The sequence below is a fragment of the Serinus canaria genome, chromosome 1 (genome assembly GCF_022539315.1).
Source record: "Serinus canaria isolate serCan28SL12 chromosome 1, serCan2020, whole genome shotgun sequence".
Lineage (NCBI taxonomy): Eukaryota > Metazoa > Chordata > Aves > Passeriformes > Fringillidae > Serinus > Serinus canaria.
Window position 1 is genome coordinate 28629863 of NC_066313.1, and position 19483 is coordinate 28649345.

Consider the following 19483-nt stretch of genomic DNA (forward strand, 5'->3'; position numbering starts at 1 on the left):
TCCGGATGTTCCCTCACAACAAGGCGTCCACTGCCAAACTCTCCTGGATGGTGGGAAGCTTGCCTTGAGTCAGCCTGAGAGCAGCTGCCCAGTCACTGGCCACATGGAGTGCCTTCCTTGATTACGTGAGGACTCAGGCTCAAGGGGGTGTCAGCTGTCCTTGGAGCTCCATGGGAGAAGTCCCACCAAGGGAAATGGTAATCACCATCACCTGCTGGAGTTCCACAGACTCACGGGTTCTGCACAGGATGTCTTCTGGTTACCTCTTTCCACTGGGCTCTGCTCAATATCCTCGTGGCATCTGGGCATCAGAAAAGTGCCCTGCCATGCCACAGCTATGTGGCTTGATGCCATTTGTGGAGGTGCTTTTCTCTCTCGTCACATTGGGGTGACTGGAAAAGATTTGCTATTCTGTTCTGGGGCCAGAGTTTAAAAAGAAATATAATTTCTGTCTGCACTGCAAAAAGTGGCTCACCTGTTAATTCCAGTTTCTGGAAGGTAACCTTGCACTCAAGGACAGATCAGTTTCTGAGTGGGATCACCCCCATTTGCAGTTCTTTGCTGCCAGGGGCTTGCTTTCAGCTTCAGCCAGCTGGATAGTGCAAGACAGTGTGAAGAAAGTCACCATAAGGAAATGCTCAGCTAATCAGCAGCATGAATAAGCCCCAAAGACCAGTATTCTTATTCAGGAATAGAAACTGAAACTAATGTAAGGCTTATAAAGGCACAACAGTCTCCCAGGAAGCAATACACAATCCAGAAATACCCATGGCCTCTGTCAGTGCCAGAGGTAAGTACATTTATGTGAAAGGCAGGCCTATTTCTCCATAATCAAGTTATTTGCTGTAGTTGTATCTACAGGACTGGGGTGTAGACACAAATGTGTTTTGTTGGCACCAGGAAACATAGGAGACAGATGTGGATTTGTGTTCTATGCCTTTGAATACATTACTGTATCTTGAGTCTTGGGTGCAGCTTCAAACTATTAATAAATTTTTGTTAACCTTGGTATGGCAGGAAGAATTCAAAATCCAAAAGAACTTTTACTTTGAAAAGAGATCTCAAAGGCATTTAAGAATGGAGCACTTTAGTTAGCTTATGTATTCATCTATTTTTTTTTTTCATTGTGATAAGTAACTAGAATATTCTTCTTAAAGAATCGGGGCAATAAGGCTGTGCGAGTAGTTGATCATGTCTCTGCTGATGTGGAAAACTATTTTCTTCGTGTTAAAATGTAATTTTACTCTGTATCATTCAGAATTTCTCATCTTCAAGAGAGAAGCTGCAGAAAAATACCTCTAGTATCTTAATTCTAAGTAAATTTTAAAATAAATATTTATTATATTATGTATAATTCATAAAAACAATTTAAAAAATTAAAAATATTTTATCAAATAAAATGACAGTTCCTGGATCCTTAATTTTCCTCTTGGTGGATTTTTACAAAATAAAGAAGTAGCCTTGATCACCTGCTACTCTTTTCCTCTAGACCCTCAGCTGGGAAGGGATGAATAAGTCATGGGGTCAAAGTTGCTTGCCACTGTGGAAGATCAAATGTGTATAATCAGGCAGGTCTGATTATACACATTTTGTCATAAGGTTGCCACCCTGTATGTATTTGTTACCCTCCTTTCTGTACTGATATTTTTTTCCTTGGCACTGATTTTTTTTTTTTTTTTTTTAGTTTTTTAGAAAGTTACAGATTAAGTAAAGGTGGGAAGTTGGTTGTGGAAATGTTTTTGTCTTGATTGCCAAGATTATGAGTTCCAATGAGAAAATGGCTCAAGCTTTGCCTGTCTCATTGAAGTGGTTTGAAAGATTTAAAGGGATAAAACATTTGATTCTGCTCTTTGATTAGTCAGGGAGAAACAGATGCAGTATTGCTGAAATCAGGGAATTTAAACTTGAGTGTTTACACAATCAACCATAATGTGCTAAACTGAGCAAGGATTCATGTACAAAATAGTTTAAACAACCATCAAGTTCAGCTTCCAGGTAGGAGTCCACACCTCCTGCATCCCAGAGTGCCTATCCTGCTGTGCTGTGATTACTTATTGACCCCTTTTAGAAAAAAGAGATTTGACAGGGAGTGTACAGCACTGAAAAGGGTCTGGACAGAAAGTGTAGAGGAAATTTTGTTTTCTGACTCGCTCTCCTCAGCAGCTCACAAATCTTTTCTACACAGGTCCCTCATCCAGAGAGAACAACCAAGGGTAAGAGATATGTCACTCACTGCTGCCTGAGCTACTTAGCAATTTCCAGAGACAGCCTTTTGCCTTGTTTTATTCTTACTATCCCTTTCTTCAATCTTCCTTTTCCAGTTGCCTTGCTGCTTTGACTGGTGCTGATCTCTGAGTGGCAATGAGGTTGCTTACCCACCCAACAGTTCTCGAGGAGATGCTGGGGGTGTTCTGAAGCTTTCATCAAATTCCAGTTCTAGATCGCTAAATGGCAACTTTCCTCAAGCTGCTCATTTCTGATGGGAAAAGCTGGGAGTGGGAGTCCAAACATCATTGAAGTGCTGGGATCACAGTACTGCTGGTACTCTTCTTCAGGTGGAAGATGCAGGCAAGAGACTTCCAAAGAAATTATTTGCCTGGAGAAAATGGACGGGTGGTGTACCTGCTGTATGAAATCAGGTGGAGAAGTGGTTCCATCTGGAGGAACTGGTGCTCGAACAACCGTGAACAACACGCTGAAGTCAACTTCCTGGAAAATCACTTCAATGACAGGACACAAACTCCTTGCTCCATCACCTGGTTCCTTTCAACTAGTCCCTGTGGAAACTGCTCCAGAAGGATTCTGGAGTTCCTGAGGTCACACCCTAACGTGACCTTGGTAATATATGCAGCCAAGCTGTTCAGGCACCTCGATTTCCGGAACCGACAAGGTCTCCGCACCCTGATGGTGAATAGAGTCACTCTACGTATCATGAGTCCTGAAGGTAACCCAGCTGCTCTTTGTCTAAGTGTGGATTGAAAGTTCTGGGATTTTGAGCACTCTTAGTTGGTAACAGAGGTGATGGCTGGCTTTGGGAGTGTCATAAATGATCAACGAGAAAGCCAAATTAGTAAATGCGAAAGATTTCATTTTCGCGACTGAAAACACGGTCCTCAAAAGCCACAGCCAAAGGGACAGCGTCGAGCCCGGGATCGGCGCTGGGTGAACCTAGATCCGACCTGTATCCCACCGGATCTCCCTCTGTTCACCAGGGCCATTTCCAGCGGGGCTGTTTTGTACTGGTTTTTATGCCTGAGGCAGAGGTGTCCCGATTTCTTTTGTCACCTCGCATATGGATGAAGTTTCTTTCACTGTGCAGGGCTGGACAATCGCTGTTTCTTGGGTGGTGGTGGACGCTGATCACTCAGAAGAAGTCGGGTATTCAGATGTATGTTTTTGACTTAGGTTATCTTGATTGATGATACTTATCAAGTACTGATGGTCCTTGGGTGTTCCCGGGTGGTGAAGCCCATCTCTGCACCAGCCACGTCCTTTTTTACTTGTTAACGAGGCATTCTTTTCCTGTTGCCACCAGGAGTTTCGCAATTTTGGTGTGGTAATCTGTCTATGGGCTGTCTGTGGTCAGAGGCTCGTTGGATGTTTAATTTATTTTACACTTTTTAAAAATACATTTGCCCTCTAAGCATGAATTATTTTACATTACATATTACAGGAAAGATTAGTGAGTGCAAAAATGTCACTCTCTTCTGCCTTATTTCTTCCCCAGTCCTGTACAGCAGCAGGACTGGCATGGTCATTTCCTCTTGCCAAATCTGAAGATGAAGGGCTGGAGGTTTCTCTAGCTATTCACATCTCCTTTATATGCAGTGTAAAATCCTGTCCCTCCTAGAATACACATGCAGATCAGCTTGCCAGCTGCATCAAGTCATTGGTTTCCCTTGGTAGCTTGAGAAGAGAAGGAAATTTATCTAAAGGACACTTTCAGATGATGCATCACAGAAGATGTGTTTTGTCTTTTTGTGTATGTATCTTGCTTGCCTGGTGATGTTTGGCTGTAAAAACAGTCCAGACAAGCAGGTCACAAAAAGGAATGTATATTTGAAGAGGTGAACCTCACACACTGTTATAAATAAGAAGCTTGACTAGGCCAATATTCAAGCAGCAATCAATTTTTATTAATTACTATGGTAAAGTATGAGCAACACAGCACTGGGTACAGTGGGGGAAGTTTTCCCTCCAACTGCACACTGATAGTTGGGGTTTACAGGTATTTATAAGGGTACTCAGAAGCTTTCTCAGCAGTTTCTATTCCCAGTTTTTACTCATCAGCAGTTTCTGTTCAAATTTTCACGTCACAATTCTATACATCGTTGTGATGTAGTTTTTCTCAGAATGTAGCCCAGAAAAAGGAGTATCCCAGGTGGTGGTGGTTCAGTTTTCAAAAGAAGGAAGAAGAGGTCTCCCAGCTGGTGAGGTCCAGCTCTCCAGATGTGGGTCCACCTTTTGATTGCAAGGACCATAAATCTCATTACAGTGATGTCCAGCTTCCCTTAGGTGAAACTATTAATCCTTGATTTGATGTTCATCTTCCTTTCTCAAGCTGCATGTTTCCTTTTTATATATTCTAAAGCTATAGTTTCAAAGATCCTTACTACAAGCAATATTCTAAAATTATAGTTCAAAAGGTTATTATTGCAAAACTCTTTAAGGCTTAGCTACAAGAAGAAAGTTCCTGTCAAAAAAAGAACATCCTTAAAGCTTTAATTCAAATGCTCCTAAATCAACTCAAGGCTTATAAAGGTTAATTGCACACAAAGGGTAGGTTCAAAGGCCTTCTTCCATGCTTTGCTTTTCTCAGTTTTTATTAGAATTCATCTCTATAACTGTCCCATGGTGGGTTTCCACACATATCACAATCACAAATGCACACGCTGCCTGTGTGTACCTGACACGAAACACAGCTCAGTGTTTCACACACACCTGTGTGGATATTTACCACTGGAGTGTGGAGCTATGAAACCCACCAGGTCAAATGTAATCTTGAAGGACATTACTTGTACTGGGGGCTCTGGCTCTGGGATTATAGCACCAGGGCACTGACAGACGCTCTGGCCATCCTAGCAACACTAAGATCAGTATGAAACTGCTAAATGTGAGAGTGCTCACTCCAGCTTTCCCCTGATCATTGGGATATGTCAGGCAGATTTGTGATTGAAGCCACTTGTCTTACCAAAGCTGTGTTCTCAAGCACAAGGCTGCCAAAAGGAGAGCCTGGCCAGCTCTGACTGCATGTCCCACTTCCCTTTTCACTCCTGCCACTTGCTGATTCCTTCTCTCTTGGCTTTATGCCAGAGCATGCTATTTGTGATAAGGGTTACCCAAGCCACCACAGTGATCAATTTCTCTCTCTGGCAATTCATTTTTAGACATATTGCTACTCTGTAGAGTTTTGGTTCCCCTTTCCACTAACTTGTTTGTGTAGTTATTTGTGCACACCTTGTATGAATATCTTTGTCTTTTACTGTATTCTTACTGGGAAACAAATGACTCACTGACATGTCAATGAAGAAAGAACTGGGCATCCTTTCATCAAGAGTGACTGGGTATCTGTCTTCTTAGATTACAGCTACTGCTGGAGAAATTTTGTTGCACACCAGCCTGGAGAAGATAATTATTGGCCCCAGAACTTCATTTTATACTTCGTTCTGAATAGCATAGAACTCTTACACATCTTTTTGGTAAGTAGACTCCTGAAAAAAACACCAAGAGCAAAAATAAATGCAAAAAAAAAAAAAAAAAAAAAAAAATCCAAGGAAAAGGAGATTTGAGTGATCCCAGCAATGGTGTTAATGCCAGTAGGAAAAATAAGCATGGGCTTGAAGCTGCATAAGCAGAGAGCCAAGCAGGCAGGAGATTGCCAAAGGATTATGCTGCTACATTGTGCCTTTTTGGCCAGGAGCAGAGAAGAGAAGAGATTTAGCACTACTCTCAGATTTTAACTAAGGAAAGGGCACCTTATTTCAACCCTTTGCATGAATCAGCTACCAGTTCATTAGCTTGCAGCTTACCAGAGCCATTTGACCCCAGAAGCTCCTTCAGCTCTGTATTCATGATTCAAGTATTCTCTTTTTGCCTCAGGACAGGGCCATGGATTTCAGTTAAGTTCTGAGCACGTTCAAAAGCCCAGATGGATGGATTTACCTTCAGGATCAGAGTTTACAAATTAGAGTATAATATGACCGAGGTCTGCTTTCCATTTGTCTTGCAATCCATACAACTGCAGAAGTTATTTGTAAGCCTGATATCCTGCTCAGAAAGAGGAAGTGGTCTACTGAACAGGAGAGAAGACCAGGACTGGAGTAAAATGTGGGGCTCAGCCACCCTTTGTGGGGCAAGCCAGTTCTTGCTTAAACTGGTCCCTCTGTGCAGAATGGATGGCAGGAGGTGGAGGAAGGGATGCACAAAACTGCTGGCAGGACCTTGGAGCCACAGACACAAACCTAAGCTGTTTGTAGGATGCTCTGATTGCCTTGTTTTATTTCTGGCTGAGGAAAATGTACACATTCACTTCATTTCAGCTCCATCCACCCCAACCATTACACAGGACTTTCAGTACCTTAAGACCTGACCTTTCCATTTCTTGCCTGAGTAAGACATCCAGGTGACAGGATACACAGTCAGTAGCAATATCCAGTCAACCAGCTGATCTAACAAGGTGCTTTATGCAATGCAATGGTTTAGGAGATGTTTTCCCCTTGGCTTTCAGCCTTTCTGAGTCTCCTAATACCTGAGATGATTAAATAATTTAGCAGCTTACGCACGACCCAGCGCTCGGTGCGATGCCTGCCGGGAGCTGAGCAGAGCTGGCTGTGAAATTCTCCTCAGTGCTGACAAACTGCTGCTGACTCTGCACAGCTCCCCTGCTGTACAAGGGGAATCTGCCCTTCAGGCCTTGGTTTTAAAGAGCCAGCTAACAAATTGCCTGTCCCAGCAAGGCAACCTTGGTCATTTCTGCAGAGTCCTGCTGGCTGGGAAGGCTGCTGGAAGTCAGGCACTTGCTTTACTGCTCTGCTGTCTCAGCTAAACACAAGCCACCCCTCAAATGAATGAATGTGAACAGGGCCCACCATCAGTAGTTCTAACCACCAGCCTTCCACAGAAGGAATGGGAATGTCTGTGTGCTCAGCCCCTTTGAACATCCTGCCCTGTTTTACTAATTATGCAGGGGTGTAATGAGGTGAGTGAGTTCCAGGCACGTGCTCCAGAGAAATACTCACTGCTGCATCAAGCCCTGGCCTCCTGGGCAGAAGAAAAACAGTGGGGATTTGGTGAAGTCCCACTGCAAAGGGCAGGGGATGGGGACACTTGCCCTACGAGGAGAGGCTGAGTGAACAGGTTTTCCTTGACCTATAGGGAAGGGGGCTAAGTGGGAGCCTAGTGCAAAAGTGCAGTTTTCCACTACATAAAGGCAGTAAAGACATAGCCAAACTCTCCTCAGTGATGCACAGAGAGAAAACAAGGTGACACACACAAGCTGCAGTGAGGGAAATGCCAGCAGGATGGAAGGGAAAAGCCTGCCCTGACAATGGTGCTGTACTGGAACTGGAGAGGCTGTCATCTCTATCCCTGGAGACACTGAGAACTTCCCTCTGAGCTGCCAGATCCAGCCCTGGAGTGAGCCGTGCTGCAAACATGGTGTGCTACCAGAGATCTCTGGAGGGGGGCTTTCCAACACCCCAAAATTCTGCCTTTCCACAGGATCCAACTCCACTTCCCCTGCATTCAGCTATGCCAGTTGCCACCTTTTAAATGTTTCTGTTTCTAAATGGTCTGTATTTCTAGGAGTGCTGTACATGGCACAGTAAATTATGAGGTGCTACCCTGTTGTCTGGAAAAATGTATCTTGAGGCAGATTACTTAATACACTAAAGGAGGATCAGAGTGATCTGTTGGAGCAGATGCTTTATTTTCAAATTCTCTCTCATGCTGAAGAGACAGCTTAAGATTTTGGTATCAAATTTTTAGCTTTTTTTTTTTTTTTCTTCCTCCTAGGGGCTTCCTCCATTTCTGGCAAACTGAATGCTAACGAGCCTCACCACCTTTCTTTCAAGCTCAGTTTGTGCATCAATACAAGACCAGGAAAGCCAGTCTCTGGCAGCCTTTTCTTCTGCAGCCTTGCTAAGTTTCTTGCTGCCACCAGAGAAGACTCTTATCACTGTCTGGGCATTGCTAAGTATTGAACAGAGCAGAAGGAGCACATGAGAAGCCATCAGGAAGCTTGGATGATGCAGCCAGGCACCCAGGACACTCTGGTCTTTACAGACCTTTTTGAGAGCCCAGTGGGGGATGGAGACCATGCTCCATAATCAGGCCTTCCACATCTCCAGATTCTGCAATCAGATTCTGCAAGTGTCCTCTTGAGGCAAGTGTCCTCATGTAACATTTTTCATGCTCTGATCTGTTCTAAAGAAGTAACCAGCCATGCATTCTTGCTCTCAGAATTTCTTATGAAGATCACTTTTATGGCCACATGTGTATATTTCAGAATATTTTTCATACTAATAAAGTTTTTATGCAATACTGTAATAATACTTCATTTTAAGGTTTTTTTATGAGTGTAAACTTTATTTATGACTGTAAAACCGGTGTAATAAAAGGGAAGATGTCAACATTGTGGAAACTTTGCTTTTCTTGTTCAGCTCCTTGGTGGACATCTTTCCCTTGTAATTCCACATTCTGGAGACATAGGTGCTCATTGCAAACTGGGGAAACAAAGTAAAAAGTCTCTGCTTTTCCAGCTGGAAACACTGAGTGGAATGGTGAAGTAGGAGATATTGAAAGCTCTGAGCTCTCTCTACTGGAAGATGGCAAAAAGAAGACACAGGTGTGTTGGGTCTTGCAGCAGTTTTGAATTTGAACAGCAAATAATGTAGATTATCTGAATGAATCATGTGGGGAGCTCCATGTGTCATGATTCCCAACCTCTTCAAGCAGATGCCCACTATGTGATCCCACTGGGGAATGTGCTGATGCTGGGATCCACAACATGCACAAATGATAACTTGAAGAACAAGGCAGGGGCTGGTGGGAACTGTGCCTATCTCTTCCAGTTTATGTATGCTTATAGCATCCTTTGGCCACACAAAAATCTCCAGATGTTTAGCAGACTATTGAGACAGCCAGAAAAGCTGCAGGCTGAGGAAGCAGCTCCAGTCCCCGCAGTGTGGGAGTGTATCTAAGGCTGAGCACAGCTGGCTGGGGAGTGTCTCTTACCTTATAGGAATAAAACAACTCCAAACAATGTATAGGGCAGCTAAAGGGTTTCTTGCCCCTGTCCAGGGCCTCATATTGGATGTCACATGCTCTCTTTCTGGACATTATGGTGTTTACTCCTTGTTTCCTTAGGGAGCAATCAAATCACTTGGTCAACATGCAGCTTAGTACAGCAGGGTCCATAACCATTCATGCCCAGGGCTCAGCCCTTTCCACTGAAGGCAGGAGGACAAATTTTCTCTGGTCTGTTTGGAAGCTTGCCAGTTCCAAGTCGGCCCAGTGAAGTTTTTCACACTAGTTTTATCTGCCAGAGTGAATTTGCAATCTGCTGTATCTCTGCTGTGCCCCTACTGGCATGTGAAGCCTAGAGGTGGGTCTACCACACTGGTAGCCTTTAAAGGTAACCACAGAAGGCAGCTGGTCTGCTCTCATCTTCTCCTGGCCCTCTGGACTGGTAAGAACAGTGTGCCAGCTGGTAGAGTGGGATAGTTCTTAAGTGTGAATTCATGGTAAGATTATAGTGGGGAGACATCAACACCCTCCCTGTGCTGGAACTTGGGTGCAGCAGCAGCAACAGCAACAGGGTTTTAACCATATCTGATGTGGGTTTGGAAGCCTGAGGGGAAACCTGCCCAAGACAGAAGTGTATGAGAGGCTTAAAAGCCAAAGGCAACCTTCAGCCTTCTAATTTGCCACCCTTTGGTGCCTCCCCATCTGCTATGACCTCTGCTCTTGCAGCAACCCACTTGGTCCTTCCCCAGCAGGGGCTCTGCTCCTCACTGCTCACCTTGTCTGAACCAGGGTCTCTTCTCTGCCAAATCCCTTCATGTTTCTTCTGTGAACCAAATCTGACTTCCATCACTGTGAATATTTAATACATATGTGATGAAATAATGACATTTCTGCTCATAGGAACGCTAAGGGGTCAGCACCAGGGAGAGTAGAAAAACGTACTCGAAGACAATGCTGGACACAAATACATGTAGACTGGAAACCCCCTGAAGGGACAAGTAGCCAGGGAGATTCCATGACCCTGAAACCCCTTTCTGTGCTGATTTCCAAGTACCAGCACGCAACAGAGGAAGATAAAAGGAGGGAGAAGCCATGCTTGTGTTTGCAAGGGTCTGGAGTGTGCTCTGCATTGTTCCGTGGTAATCTGTTTCTCATTACTGCAAAGTCCAAGGACACCGTGTATTGACCTGGAGGAATGCTGTGTGCAGCTGTGGGAATGATGTCAGTGTCCTGCTCTTCTGTGGACACGTTCTGGGGGCTGTTCAGAGACAGGCTTTGGGAGCTGTGTGCAGCATGGATCAACATCCCTGCAAGGCAGCACCCTCAGCAGGGTGGCAGACACCCCGTGCACCAGGGGATGGCAGCCATGCCCAGCTGTCCACACCAGCTGCCATCCCGTTTTCCCTGTTTCCTCTCTTATCAAGGACTCCACAGCCACCTGGATGTGCCTGTGCCTTGTACATTGCTGCAAACCATGGAGTGTTGATCAAGCAAGGCTGAGGTTTTCAGCGAGCACCAAAGCCCCTGGTCTGGCTGTTCCCCACAGCTTAGGGAGGAAATGCTCTCCCAGAAATCCCAAGCCCCCATTTCCCACAGCTCAGGCAGTTGGCACTGGAGGTATATTTGCCACAGTCCCCTTGAGAGCTTAGCTTTTGCCCAGGTGCTTGTGAAGGAGAGAGACACCTAGAAAAGCTCACCCACAATCTCCATAAGGCTGTAAAGATAAGTGGTTCTCAAAAATATATAATCAGTAGTGAAATGTTCATTATACAAACAGTCTCCAAAGCAAGAAAAATATCTTGGGTTAATAAAGTAATGTTACTGCATAACAGTCACCCTCCAGGGAGTTTTTCTTGGCAGAGACACCTAAAGCATTTGAGGCTGAATTAATTTAGAAAGACAAATTAAAGAATATCTTGTAACAAACAATATGAATTGGTATTTGTGAACAGAAAAAGTGCAGTTAAAACAATCTTGTGAGCAAAAGAACTAAATTCCTCTAGCTGATTCACATGGATTAACTCTAGAGTCCACTCTGAATTTAATCAGATTTGTGTTCAGAAGAATCTAAACATAGGATGTATTCTTAACATATTTCATGATTCTTTGTATTTACTCATTACATTTTTTCTCCTCCTGTACAATGTCACCTGTTGTCATTTTTCAACAAGTATCTTCAATGCAGTGTCAGTCAGAATTTAAGCAAAAGCTGGTATCTCAACCCCTTTTTAAGAAAATGTTAATTTTTTCTAACAATTTCACTGAGAAGGACAATGCTGTTGTACAGGCCAAAAATTGAAAAATGAAGATATCAAAAATTGAAAGATGAAGATTCTTTATACTTCTTTGCTTCTGCTTCTTGTGAAGCATTTTAGGTCAGCCCTTTTATGTCCAGTGTGGTCAATTATGACTCATGAATGGGCACAAAAGGCTGGCCATCAACGAAAGAAGCATCTCAAATAGCTTCAGAGATTTTTGGTAGTATTTCCAAAGTATCCAAACAATTTATCTGCCTTGATCTGCTGGGTGACATTGTCAATAACTTCAAAGCTACAAGTAGAAGTATGAAGACAGTTTAATATTTCCAGGTTGCACCTCCAGAAATCAGAAAAATGACATGCCAATCCTTTGTGTCCAATTTACCTCCTTCACCCATGATACCAAAAAACCCACAAAACCAGATGCTTGTTTGTAAGACCTTTATTTATATAAATAATATGCACCATATGAAACAAATATACAACACCATGCTTGCAAATTAATGCTTTGCAAAGGACTGTCATTGCTATTCCTAGTCAAAATTCCCCAAGCTGAGAGTGCCTTGGGAGCCTGAAGTTGTAGGAATCTTGTGAGGCACCTGGTTGTGACCTCTGCCAGCAGGAGGAGGCCCTGTAGGAGCAGGGCTCTCTGCTGTCCTAGCACCAGGAGAGGTGTCCTGAAGAGCCTCCAGCCTCACCCAGGAAGGGGAACAGGATGGAGCAGAGAACTTGCAGCCGACGTGAAGGAAATGACAGGGCACACCCAGAGCGTGGGACACACTTAGCCTTGTCCCAGCCTGAAGAGGCTGGACTGGAGAGGGCAATCCAGCTGTAATTCAGGGGGTGGGAAGGTGGTGGTGAGCAGGCATGTACTGTGAACCTGTATCTACAGCTTGTAAAGAGTGTGTCCACCAGATCAGGAGCTAATGGGGTCCTCTAGTGGAAAGAGAGTGATTGCCAGGCAGGAGGGAGGTTTGATTTTTGCCCCTACAGAAGATATCTATTTGCAGGCCAAAGAGCTTTGCGCATGTCAGGATTTTTTTTCTGGCCAGCTCTCAGTACAGTCACCAGCTAGACATTGCTGGCCACATTATGGACAGTAAAACACGTGGAAAAACAGAAGACTGTGGGTCTGTAAAGGTGCCTCCAGCAGAGGCAGCTGGCTGGGGAGGGAGCACATTACATGTCTGGTCTTTGGGGAAATGCTCAGAGGATGAAGAGCACTCCACACAGGGAGAGCTGTGGTGCTCTGCACACAATCCTCTCAGAGAGACCTGCTGGCTTCATGTGAGGTTTCCAAGCTGAGCTACCTGGGCTGTCAAGGACTCACTTCAACACTCTCAGCTGAGCTTTCCAGTAGCTGGCCAACTTTGCTGTTAATACATAGGCTGCACCGCTTCAGTCGTGATGGTTTTCACTTCCTACCAACATCCAGAAGGACAAATAAACCATTTCACAGGGGAGGACACAGAGCAGCTGAGTGTAGTGCAGCTCTATGAGCCAAAAAATGTGCTCCCTGAAGCCTTCATGAAATGTGCAGGTCAGTGCAGTGCCAGTGCCAGTGGGAACACAGTCACACAAACAGCTTTTCAGGCTGTCTGCTCCCACCTGGGCAAGGCTAAACCCAGAGCTCCATTTAGTGGATCACCTGGATTAGCTCTGCAGGGACTGAGGGGAGGCAAATCACTCTCTGGCAATGTCACTGCAGTCCTGGCTATTCCCAGTTAGCAATGGATAAGGTGTGAGCCTGGGGCAGGTGTCTTCACAAGATCAGCCTAATTCTCCTTGGAAATAAGAAGTAAGGATAGTTTTATCTCTAGACACAGGGCTGGAAGGGAGAGTGATGTAAGGAGGGAAGAGGAGGAAGATCTGTCATAAGGGAGAGAGTTGGAAATCAAAGAGCAAGTGTTTGTGAAGTCTTCTGATTGCTGATGACTTTCACTTCAAAGTCCCAGAATTTTAAAAGCATCTCGTAAATCATCTACTTCGTACAGTGGCTGCAGGACAAAACAGAAATGGTAGGTCAGTTGTCAAGTGAGCAGGAACCCACGAATATGAGGAAGGAATGGCAGGAGATGGGATGAGAGGTGGAAGAAGGGGAAGTTAACATGGAGAGAAGAGATGGAAAAAGTTGGGGGAAGAGGCATAAGGGATGTGGAAGATGAAGACACATGAGTGAATGAAATGGCAGATAGCAGGGATGAGCAGCAAGAGCAGAGAGGAATTACAGTGAGGAAGAGAGGAATAAGCTGAGGGAAGAAGCACTGGAAGCAGAAGGAGAATTGTCCCTTACCAGGAGGATTCGTCGAAGCTTCCTGGCAAGATGGACAGAGTTTTCATGCAGCCCTTCCCAGCCTTTGAATGCCTGTTCCCTGTTCTCCACAAATGTGTTCCAGCAGTAGAAGTAATCTGTGCAAGATACAGGGGAGTTGCAGGTGCTCAACAGGACGCTGATCACTAAATCATCAGGCTCTACATCATCTTCCCTGGCTCTTTGCCCGACCTTCTCCCCCTCTCCTGTGTCTCCCCAACACCCCTTGGTTCTCCATCATCTCTTTCCTGCCTGCACAGCTCACCTTTGAAGGTCATGATGGCAATCTGTGCCCCCGCCTTGTGCAGGCGCCTCAGCCCCTCGGGCTCTGCCTTGCGCTCCTCGCAGAAGTAGAGGCGGGCCATGAAGATGCGGAGGCTCAGGTTGGGGTAGGAGCGCAGGAAGCTGGCGATGTGCTGGGCGCAGTCGTAGCAGGGGCTCCAGGAGGTGAACCAGGTGATTCGGTAGCAGCGTCCCGGGTCCAGGTCCCAGGCTGCGATGTAGCGCAGGAAGAGCACCTCCACGTGGCAGCCCATCTTCGGGAAACCGGGAGAGACCGGGGCGAGGCGTCAGCAGGGTGTGAGAGGGGCAGGGAGGCAGGGCTGGCGTGGATGGGGTGTGAGGGAGGAGAAATGAGGTGCGGGGAGTGCTCTTGGGTCGGCACACACAGGGACAAGGCACGGTAGTACTTCAGGGCTAGGGAAGCGCTGGTGGGCACTGATGTGGAGGGATGTACGAACGGGATGGGCGGGAGGTAAGCAGGAAGGTAGGGAGACTGGAAAAGCAGCAGGGAGCGTGGGTGTCTCGCTTGTAACTTGCTCCAGGATAGCACAAAGTACAGCTTTGCCCAGAGGCTGCATCACTCAAACGGTGTGCACCAGTGCAGTGCCCAGGTGTGCCTGTACCAGCACAGCAGGAAGGTGTGCCTGTACCAGCACAGTGTTCAGGTGTGCCTGCTCCAGCACAGCAGCCAGGTGTGCCTGTACCAGCACAGCGCCCAGGTGTGCCTGTACCAGCACAGCGCCCAGGTGTGCCTGTACCAGCACAGCAGCCAGGTGTGCCTGTACCAGCACAGCAGCCAGGTGTGCCTGTACCAGCGCAGTGCCCAGGTGTGCCTGTGCTGCTGTCGCAGCCCTCTGCTCCCTGCTGCCCCAGGCAAACTGGAGCTGCGGGCTCCAGAACAGGCTGGCACGGTGTTCTCCCCCCACCTGGTTGCGCAGGTATCCAAAATCCAGGGAGCAGGAGGTCGCGCTGTCCCGGCGCTTCACCACATAGCACAGGTAGGTCTCACGCCGGCCCTTGGCCTTGCGCAGGTTCCTGAAGTTGTAGAGGAAGAGTCTCCTTTGCATGAGGATGCTGCAGGAGAAGACAAGAGAGAACTTAGAGTTACTCATGTAGCCAGTAGTTTACCCTGTCTCTGTTGAGGGCTCAGCACCAAAAATATCCTCTTCACATCCAAGCCTCTCTGTACGAGAAGAGTGTTGGTAATTTGCATGAAATGTTCTAGGGAAAGGATGCAGACGTGACTCTGGGGATGAAGCAGGTGACCTTGTGAGTGGAAATGGTGTGTGAATTAATAGTGATTAGTCAAACAGCAACTATGGCTGGGCAGAGTGTGAAAATATCTGAAAATATCCAGAGCATGGACACCAGTGAGGGAGGAGGATGAAGGCATCTGAGAAGACCTGTGAAGATGAGAGGGTGTGGAGTTCAGCCATCAAGAGATGTTATTTTTGCTTTATGAAACCCAGAAAATTCACTGGGGCAAGGGATGGACCAGATCAGAATCTCTCCAGAGAAGAATGGACTGAATACCTTCCAATCACTACCTAAAAGAAGAGCAGAGTTGATGGTGTGCAGGACCAGGGAAAGATGCCATCCAGTAGCTCATGGAATATATAAATGGTAGGCATGCTGACACCTCCCCAGACACAAGTACCATTTCCACAGCAGACAGACATCAAGACTGCCCAGGGACCACGCTGGGGAAAGGCAGCAGGAGCACAGGGAGGGTGTAAGGTACTCATGAGCCATTTCTGACAGCCTCACTGCCAAGTGGAGGGACACAGGCAGCTGGGTTCATTGAGGTGAGATACTCACCTCCCCCGCAGCAATGCAAAACAGAAGTGAATAGGTTAAAAATAATCATGTCCTTTGTCATCTTTTCCCACTGTTAGGCTGATGTTCAGCACAAAGACGGGGTAAGTTTAAGAGATATTGAGTGGGCTTTTCCCCAGAGGATCTCCAGTGAAGTGTAGAAAAGGGGAATTTGGGTTTGTTAGGAATTTAAATCGGAGAGTCTAGGCACATGTACACACCCTTCACCTGTTTGCTAATGTCACCATAAAGCTTGGGCACTGCAGAGCACTTAATGACCAGCAAACAGGCATCCTCTCTGCCCCCCAGGATCTTCTGTTCCTCGTGCACCCTGACACACGGCCACTGCATCGCAGGCACTCATTCATACAGTCATGCACATCCTCTTGCCTTTTGCTACCTAGTGATGGGCAGAGATTGTGTGACACTCCCTACTGCTCCTCACCTGCATCACAACCTTCTCCCTCAGGCAGCCTTGCTCCCCAGATTGTCCCACAGACAGGCAAAGGACTCTTTCCTGCCCTGCCTCCCCCAGCCTGCAGAAGCACATCACATTCGAGCATGTCTTCTGTTAGAAGAAGGTCCATGGAGAAGACTGCACACATTCAGGAGGGTAAAGCATCCCCATTAAGTATCTCATTAAGCCCAGCAACAGTCTGAGGCTGTTCCTGGAGGTCTGTCCTGTAAGCAGTCCTGCTCTATTGGGCTTGCAGGTTGTGTCAGGAGCAGAGCACGAGCTGATCCCACTGCATTCTGTCACCCCTTTCTCTGGCTGTTCATGGTGTGTGCCTGTTTCCCATACCCACTGTATCTTCTTCACCATCTTTCTCACTCTTGGAACTGACTCACTCCTTAGCACCTTGGATTCACCCTATTTCCCTGCCTTTGTGCTAAGACTTACAAATGAACACCTGTGTATATTCCTAACACACACACTCACACACACATTGCTCTCCCCATAAAATTATCAACCAGTGCTTCACCACAGGTTTTTAAGCCTTAGATGTGTTATTGCAGGGGTATGGAAAAGACTGTGCCCTGGAACAGAGATGCTGGAGAGGGGATCTGTTCCGTGGTGACAGATCCTCAGGTTGTCCAGAAAGGATAACCCAGAAAATTGCACAGGTGTGATAGGTCAGAGGCTTGCAAAGCACTTACCTGGGGTGTGCCACAACTGCAGAAAACAGAGCAGAGCCTTGTGCACAAGGCAATTGCTTGCTGAAGAAACATATTAGCCAAGTGAAAAACAATTACAGTTATGCTGATGTTTCATTAAAACCTGTATGGAAAAATGCTTTTTATCTCACCAAAAATATAAGGGAAAACAGACTTTCCATTTTCGATTTTTTTTTAAGTTTTGGGCAAAATCATTTGCTTTCAAAATGTTTCTGATTCTTCTTATAATTGTCCCTTTTCTCATCTCATTCAAATTTTCTCTAGTCAATGTTTTTGACCCTGCAGAGCCGCATGTGGATGCAAATAAGAGTGGAGAACAAGAAATGACCCCAAACCACAGAAAAATAAAATTACGATCACTTAGAATATTTTTCAGTTTCAGAACAAATTGAAGACAATTTGAATCACAGAAGACATTTGTTCAACTAGAAATGTTCATTAACATCATCTCTTTTTCTCCCTTTCCTCTGGAGTTCACCATCCCAGGGTTTTTTTGGTTTTTTTTCCCAGGGAGGATTTCAGAATATGGCTGGTGCAAAGAGAATAATGAATGAACAGATGTTGTGTGGAGCAACTGAGCAGATGCCTGGCTAGGTGTAAACTGCTGGATCCACTTGCAACTCCTATGGCTATAGCACAGCTTAAGGGAAAGCAGCAAGGACACAGGAACTGTGACTACACCTGGGCACTGAGGAAGCAGCCTGAACAGAGATCTCCTCCTCAAATAAAGATTCATGAAATCAGAGTGAAGCCCCCTGAGAGTGTGCATAGGATGCCATTGTGGAGAGTGATTAGCCATAATAAGCTCACAGACTAATTGCAGTGCAAGTAGAGGATTGAGGGGCTTAAGTGGCAGATAGCATCTGACTGTTCATCCTTCTGTTATCATCCTTTGTTTCTAGAAAAGAAAAACAATGAAAGGAACAGAGAGTAGCCGCAAGAAAGAAATGACAAAAAGGGAAAAGTGCACAGGTGGCAGACAGTCAAAGAGAAAGAAAAACAGAGACACAGAGATGCGAGTTGCAAGAGTAGGACAGAGAGGGAGTTGGATCAGTGGGTCAGATGGGGAAAGGGAAAGGGATGGTCAACACCAGAGGGAAAGCAAGTTAATTCTGACTCTCATCTCTCTAGGAGTGAGAAACTAGAGGCACTCCTTTTACCTGTCCATGACTCCCAGGGTCTCTCTCAGGTGATGCGATTACAGACAGGTTGTCTCTCAGACTCTGTCTGTGCAGCCCTCTGACCTGATGTACAGAAATGTGGACTGGCCTGGGTGTCCCCTCCCCAGTCACCCCTATCTACTCCCTGCTGGCTTTCATCGGGGTGTGGTTGAGGGAGGAGTTAGAAGGGTCTCTGGAGCTGCAGGAGCGCAAGAGAAAAGTGTTGAGATGCAAAGGGGCATCAGTTCTGAAAGATGCTCAGCGCCCATTGGTCACCACCCCCCACTGCACTGCCTCCCGCCCCCCCCACCTGCAAAATTATTCTGAAATAATATCAATAGCATGACAAGGCAGGAAACATTGTCTAGTGGTTAGAGGGGGGCCTGAGAGCTTGTGTACCACTAGTGTGAATGTGGGCAAAACCACACCATCCCTCCCGGCTCCCCATCACGCAGCTGTGCAGGGATGGTGGTGACCCTGCCCTGCTCCACCACAGCTCTGTGCAGCAGCCTGGAGCCATTCTGCTGGAAGGAGCTCAGGGAACAGCAGTTTCTGGGCAGACTTTCCCTGCTCCTCTGTGACCCCATGAAAGACCTGGCAGCTGCATGGAGCAGCACCGAAGCTAAAGATGAGAGTGAGAGGGACTCATCTCCCAGGGCTCAGTGGGGAGAGGCTGGCCTCAGCTTGCCACCTGAACATTGTCACGGGTGTCTGAGCCCTGTCAACACGCCAGGAGTGGTGGCAGACCTGCACTGCAAAGCTGCACACAAAGCACCAGTGGGGAGTGACTCTGTGCCTGATCCTGCTGTTCCAGGTGGTGCTGGCCCCAGCACCGAGCTCTGCCGGTGGCAGGGTGACAGTCAGGACCCCGTGACTGAGGTCTGCGCTGTCACAGCCAGGCTGGCACTCAGGATGCACACACTTTGCCCTGCCAGCAGTGCTCTGGGCTGCCCAGGCTCTGCTGCTGCCCTGGCAGCCATTCCCTGTGCAGGGCTGAAGGGCAGAGGGGGCTGGGGCAGTGCCTTGGGCTGGCCAGGGTGCCCAGGAGGCAGCCAGGGCATGTTCTGCTCCACTTCTGCCCCAAGTGGGCATGGCCGAGGAGCAGGGCTTTTGTTTACCTCACGCTAGGGTAGCTCTTCGTTTTTTCTCTGCTTGATTTACTTTCCTTATTAATTTTACTGGTTTTCAGCATGCTAAGGCTTTGTGAAACCAGTATATGCAAAAACAGGCAAAGG

General features: G+C 46.6%; 2 protein-coding genes across 5 annotated transcripts; one reads left to right on the forward strand and one right to left on the reverse strand.

The window, feature by feature from the left end:
• Positions 1–671: 671 nt before the first annotated feature.
• LOC103812486 (C->U-editing enzyme APOBEC-1-like) lies at positions 672–8641 on the forward strand. 3 transcript variants are annotated; one of them, XM_018908308.3, is made up of 5 exons: positions 696–790; positions 2186–2213; positions 2556–2944; positions 5581–5699; positions 8014–8641. In XM_018908308.3, exons 1-5 carry the CDS (start codon positions 769–771, stop codon positions 8038–8040), a joined length of 585 nt encoding a protein of 194 aa, XP_018763853.1. In that variant the 5' UTR covers positions 696–768; the 3' UTR covers positions 8041–8641. The 3 variants fall into 3 exon arrangements, with proteins under 3 accessions (XP_030090495.1, XP_018763853.1, XP_030090496.1); XM_030234636.2 differs by having other exon boundaries at positions 762–790; positions 2322–2944; XM_030234635.2 differs by lacking the exon at positions 2186–2213 and having other exon boundaries at positions 672–790; positions 2322–2944.
• Positions 8642–12021: 3380 nt separating this feature from the next.
• Positions 12022–18369, reverse strand: AICDA (activation induced cytidine deaminase). 2 transcript variants are annotated; one of them, XM_050974420.1, is made up of 5 exons: positions 18249–18369; positions 15024–15171; positions 14081–14351; positions 13798–13913; positions 12022–13501 (listed from the first exon to the last, which is right to left on the reverse strand). In XM_050974420.1, exons 1-5 carry the CDS (start codon positions 18254–18256, stop codon positions 13448–13450), a joined length of 597 nt encoding a protein of 198 aa, XP_050830377.1. In that variant the 5' UTR covers positions 18257–18369; the 3' UTR covers positions 12022–13447. The 2 variants fall into 2 exon arrangements, with proteins under 2 accessions (XP_050830377.1, XP_050830370.1); XM_050974413.1 differs by lacking the exon at positions 18249–18369 and having other exon boundaries at positions 15024–15279.
• Positions 18370–19483: the final 1114 nt, after the last annotated feature.

Bases quoted from the DNA above. Each gene is read 5' to 3' on its own strand.
- LOC103812486 (XM_018908308.3), top strand. From the start codon at position 769: ATGGCCTCTGTCAGTGCCAGAG. The intron at 2,214-2,555 runs GTAAGAGATATG...ACTCTTCTTCAG, and splicing joins TCCAGAGAGAACAACCAAGG to GTGGAAGATGCAGGCAAGAG. The intron at 5,700-8,013 runs GTAAGTAGACTC...TCTTCCTCCTAG, and splicing joins AACTCTTACACATCTTTTTG to GGGCTTCCTCCATTTCTGGC.
- AICDA (XM_050974413.1), bottom strand. From the start codon at position 15,209: ATGAGTAACTCTAAGTTCTCTCTTGTCTTCTCCTGCAGCATCCTCATG. The intron at 14,352-15,023 runs GTGGGGGGAGAA...GGTTTCCCGAAG, and splicing joins TTGGATACCTGCGCAACCAG to ATGGGCTGCCACGTGGAGGT. The intron at 13,914-14,080 runs GTGAGCTGTGCA...TATCTTGCACAG, and splicing joins TGCCATCATGACCTTCAAAG to ATTACTTCTACTGCTGGAAC.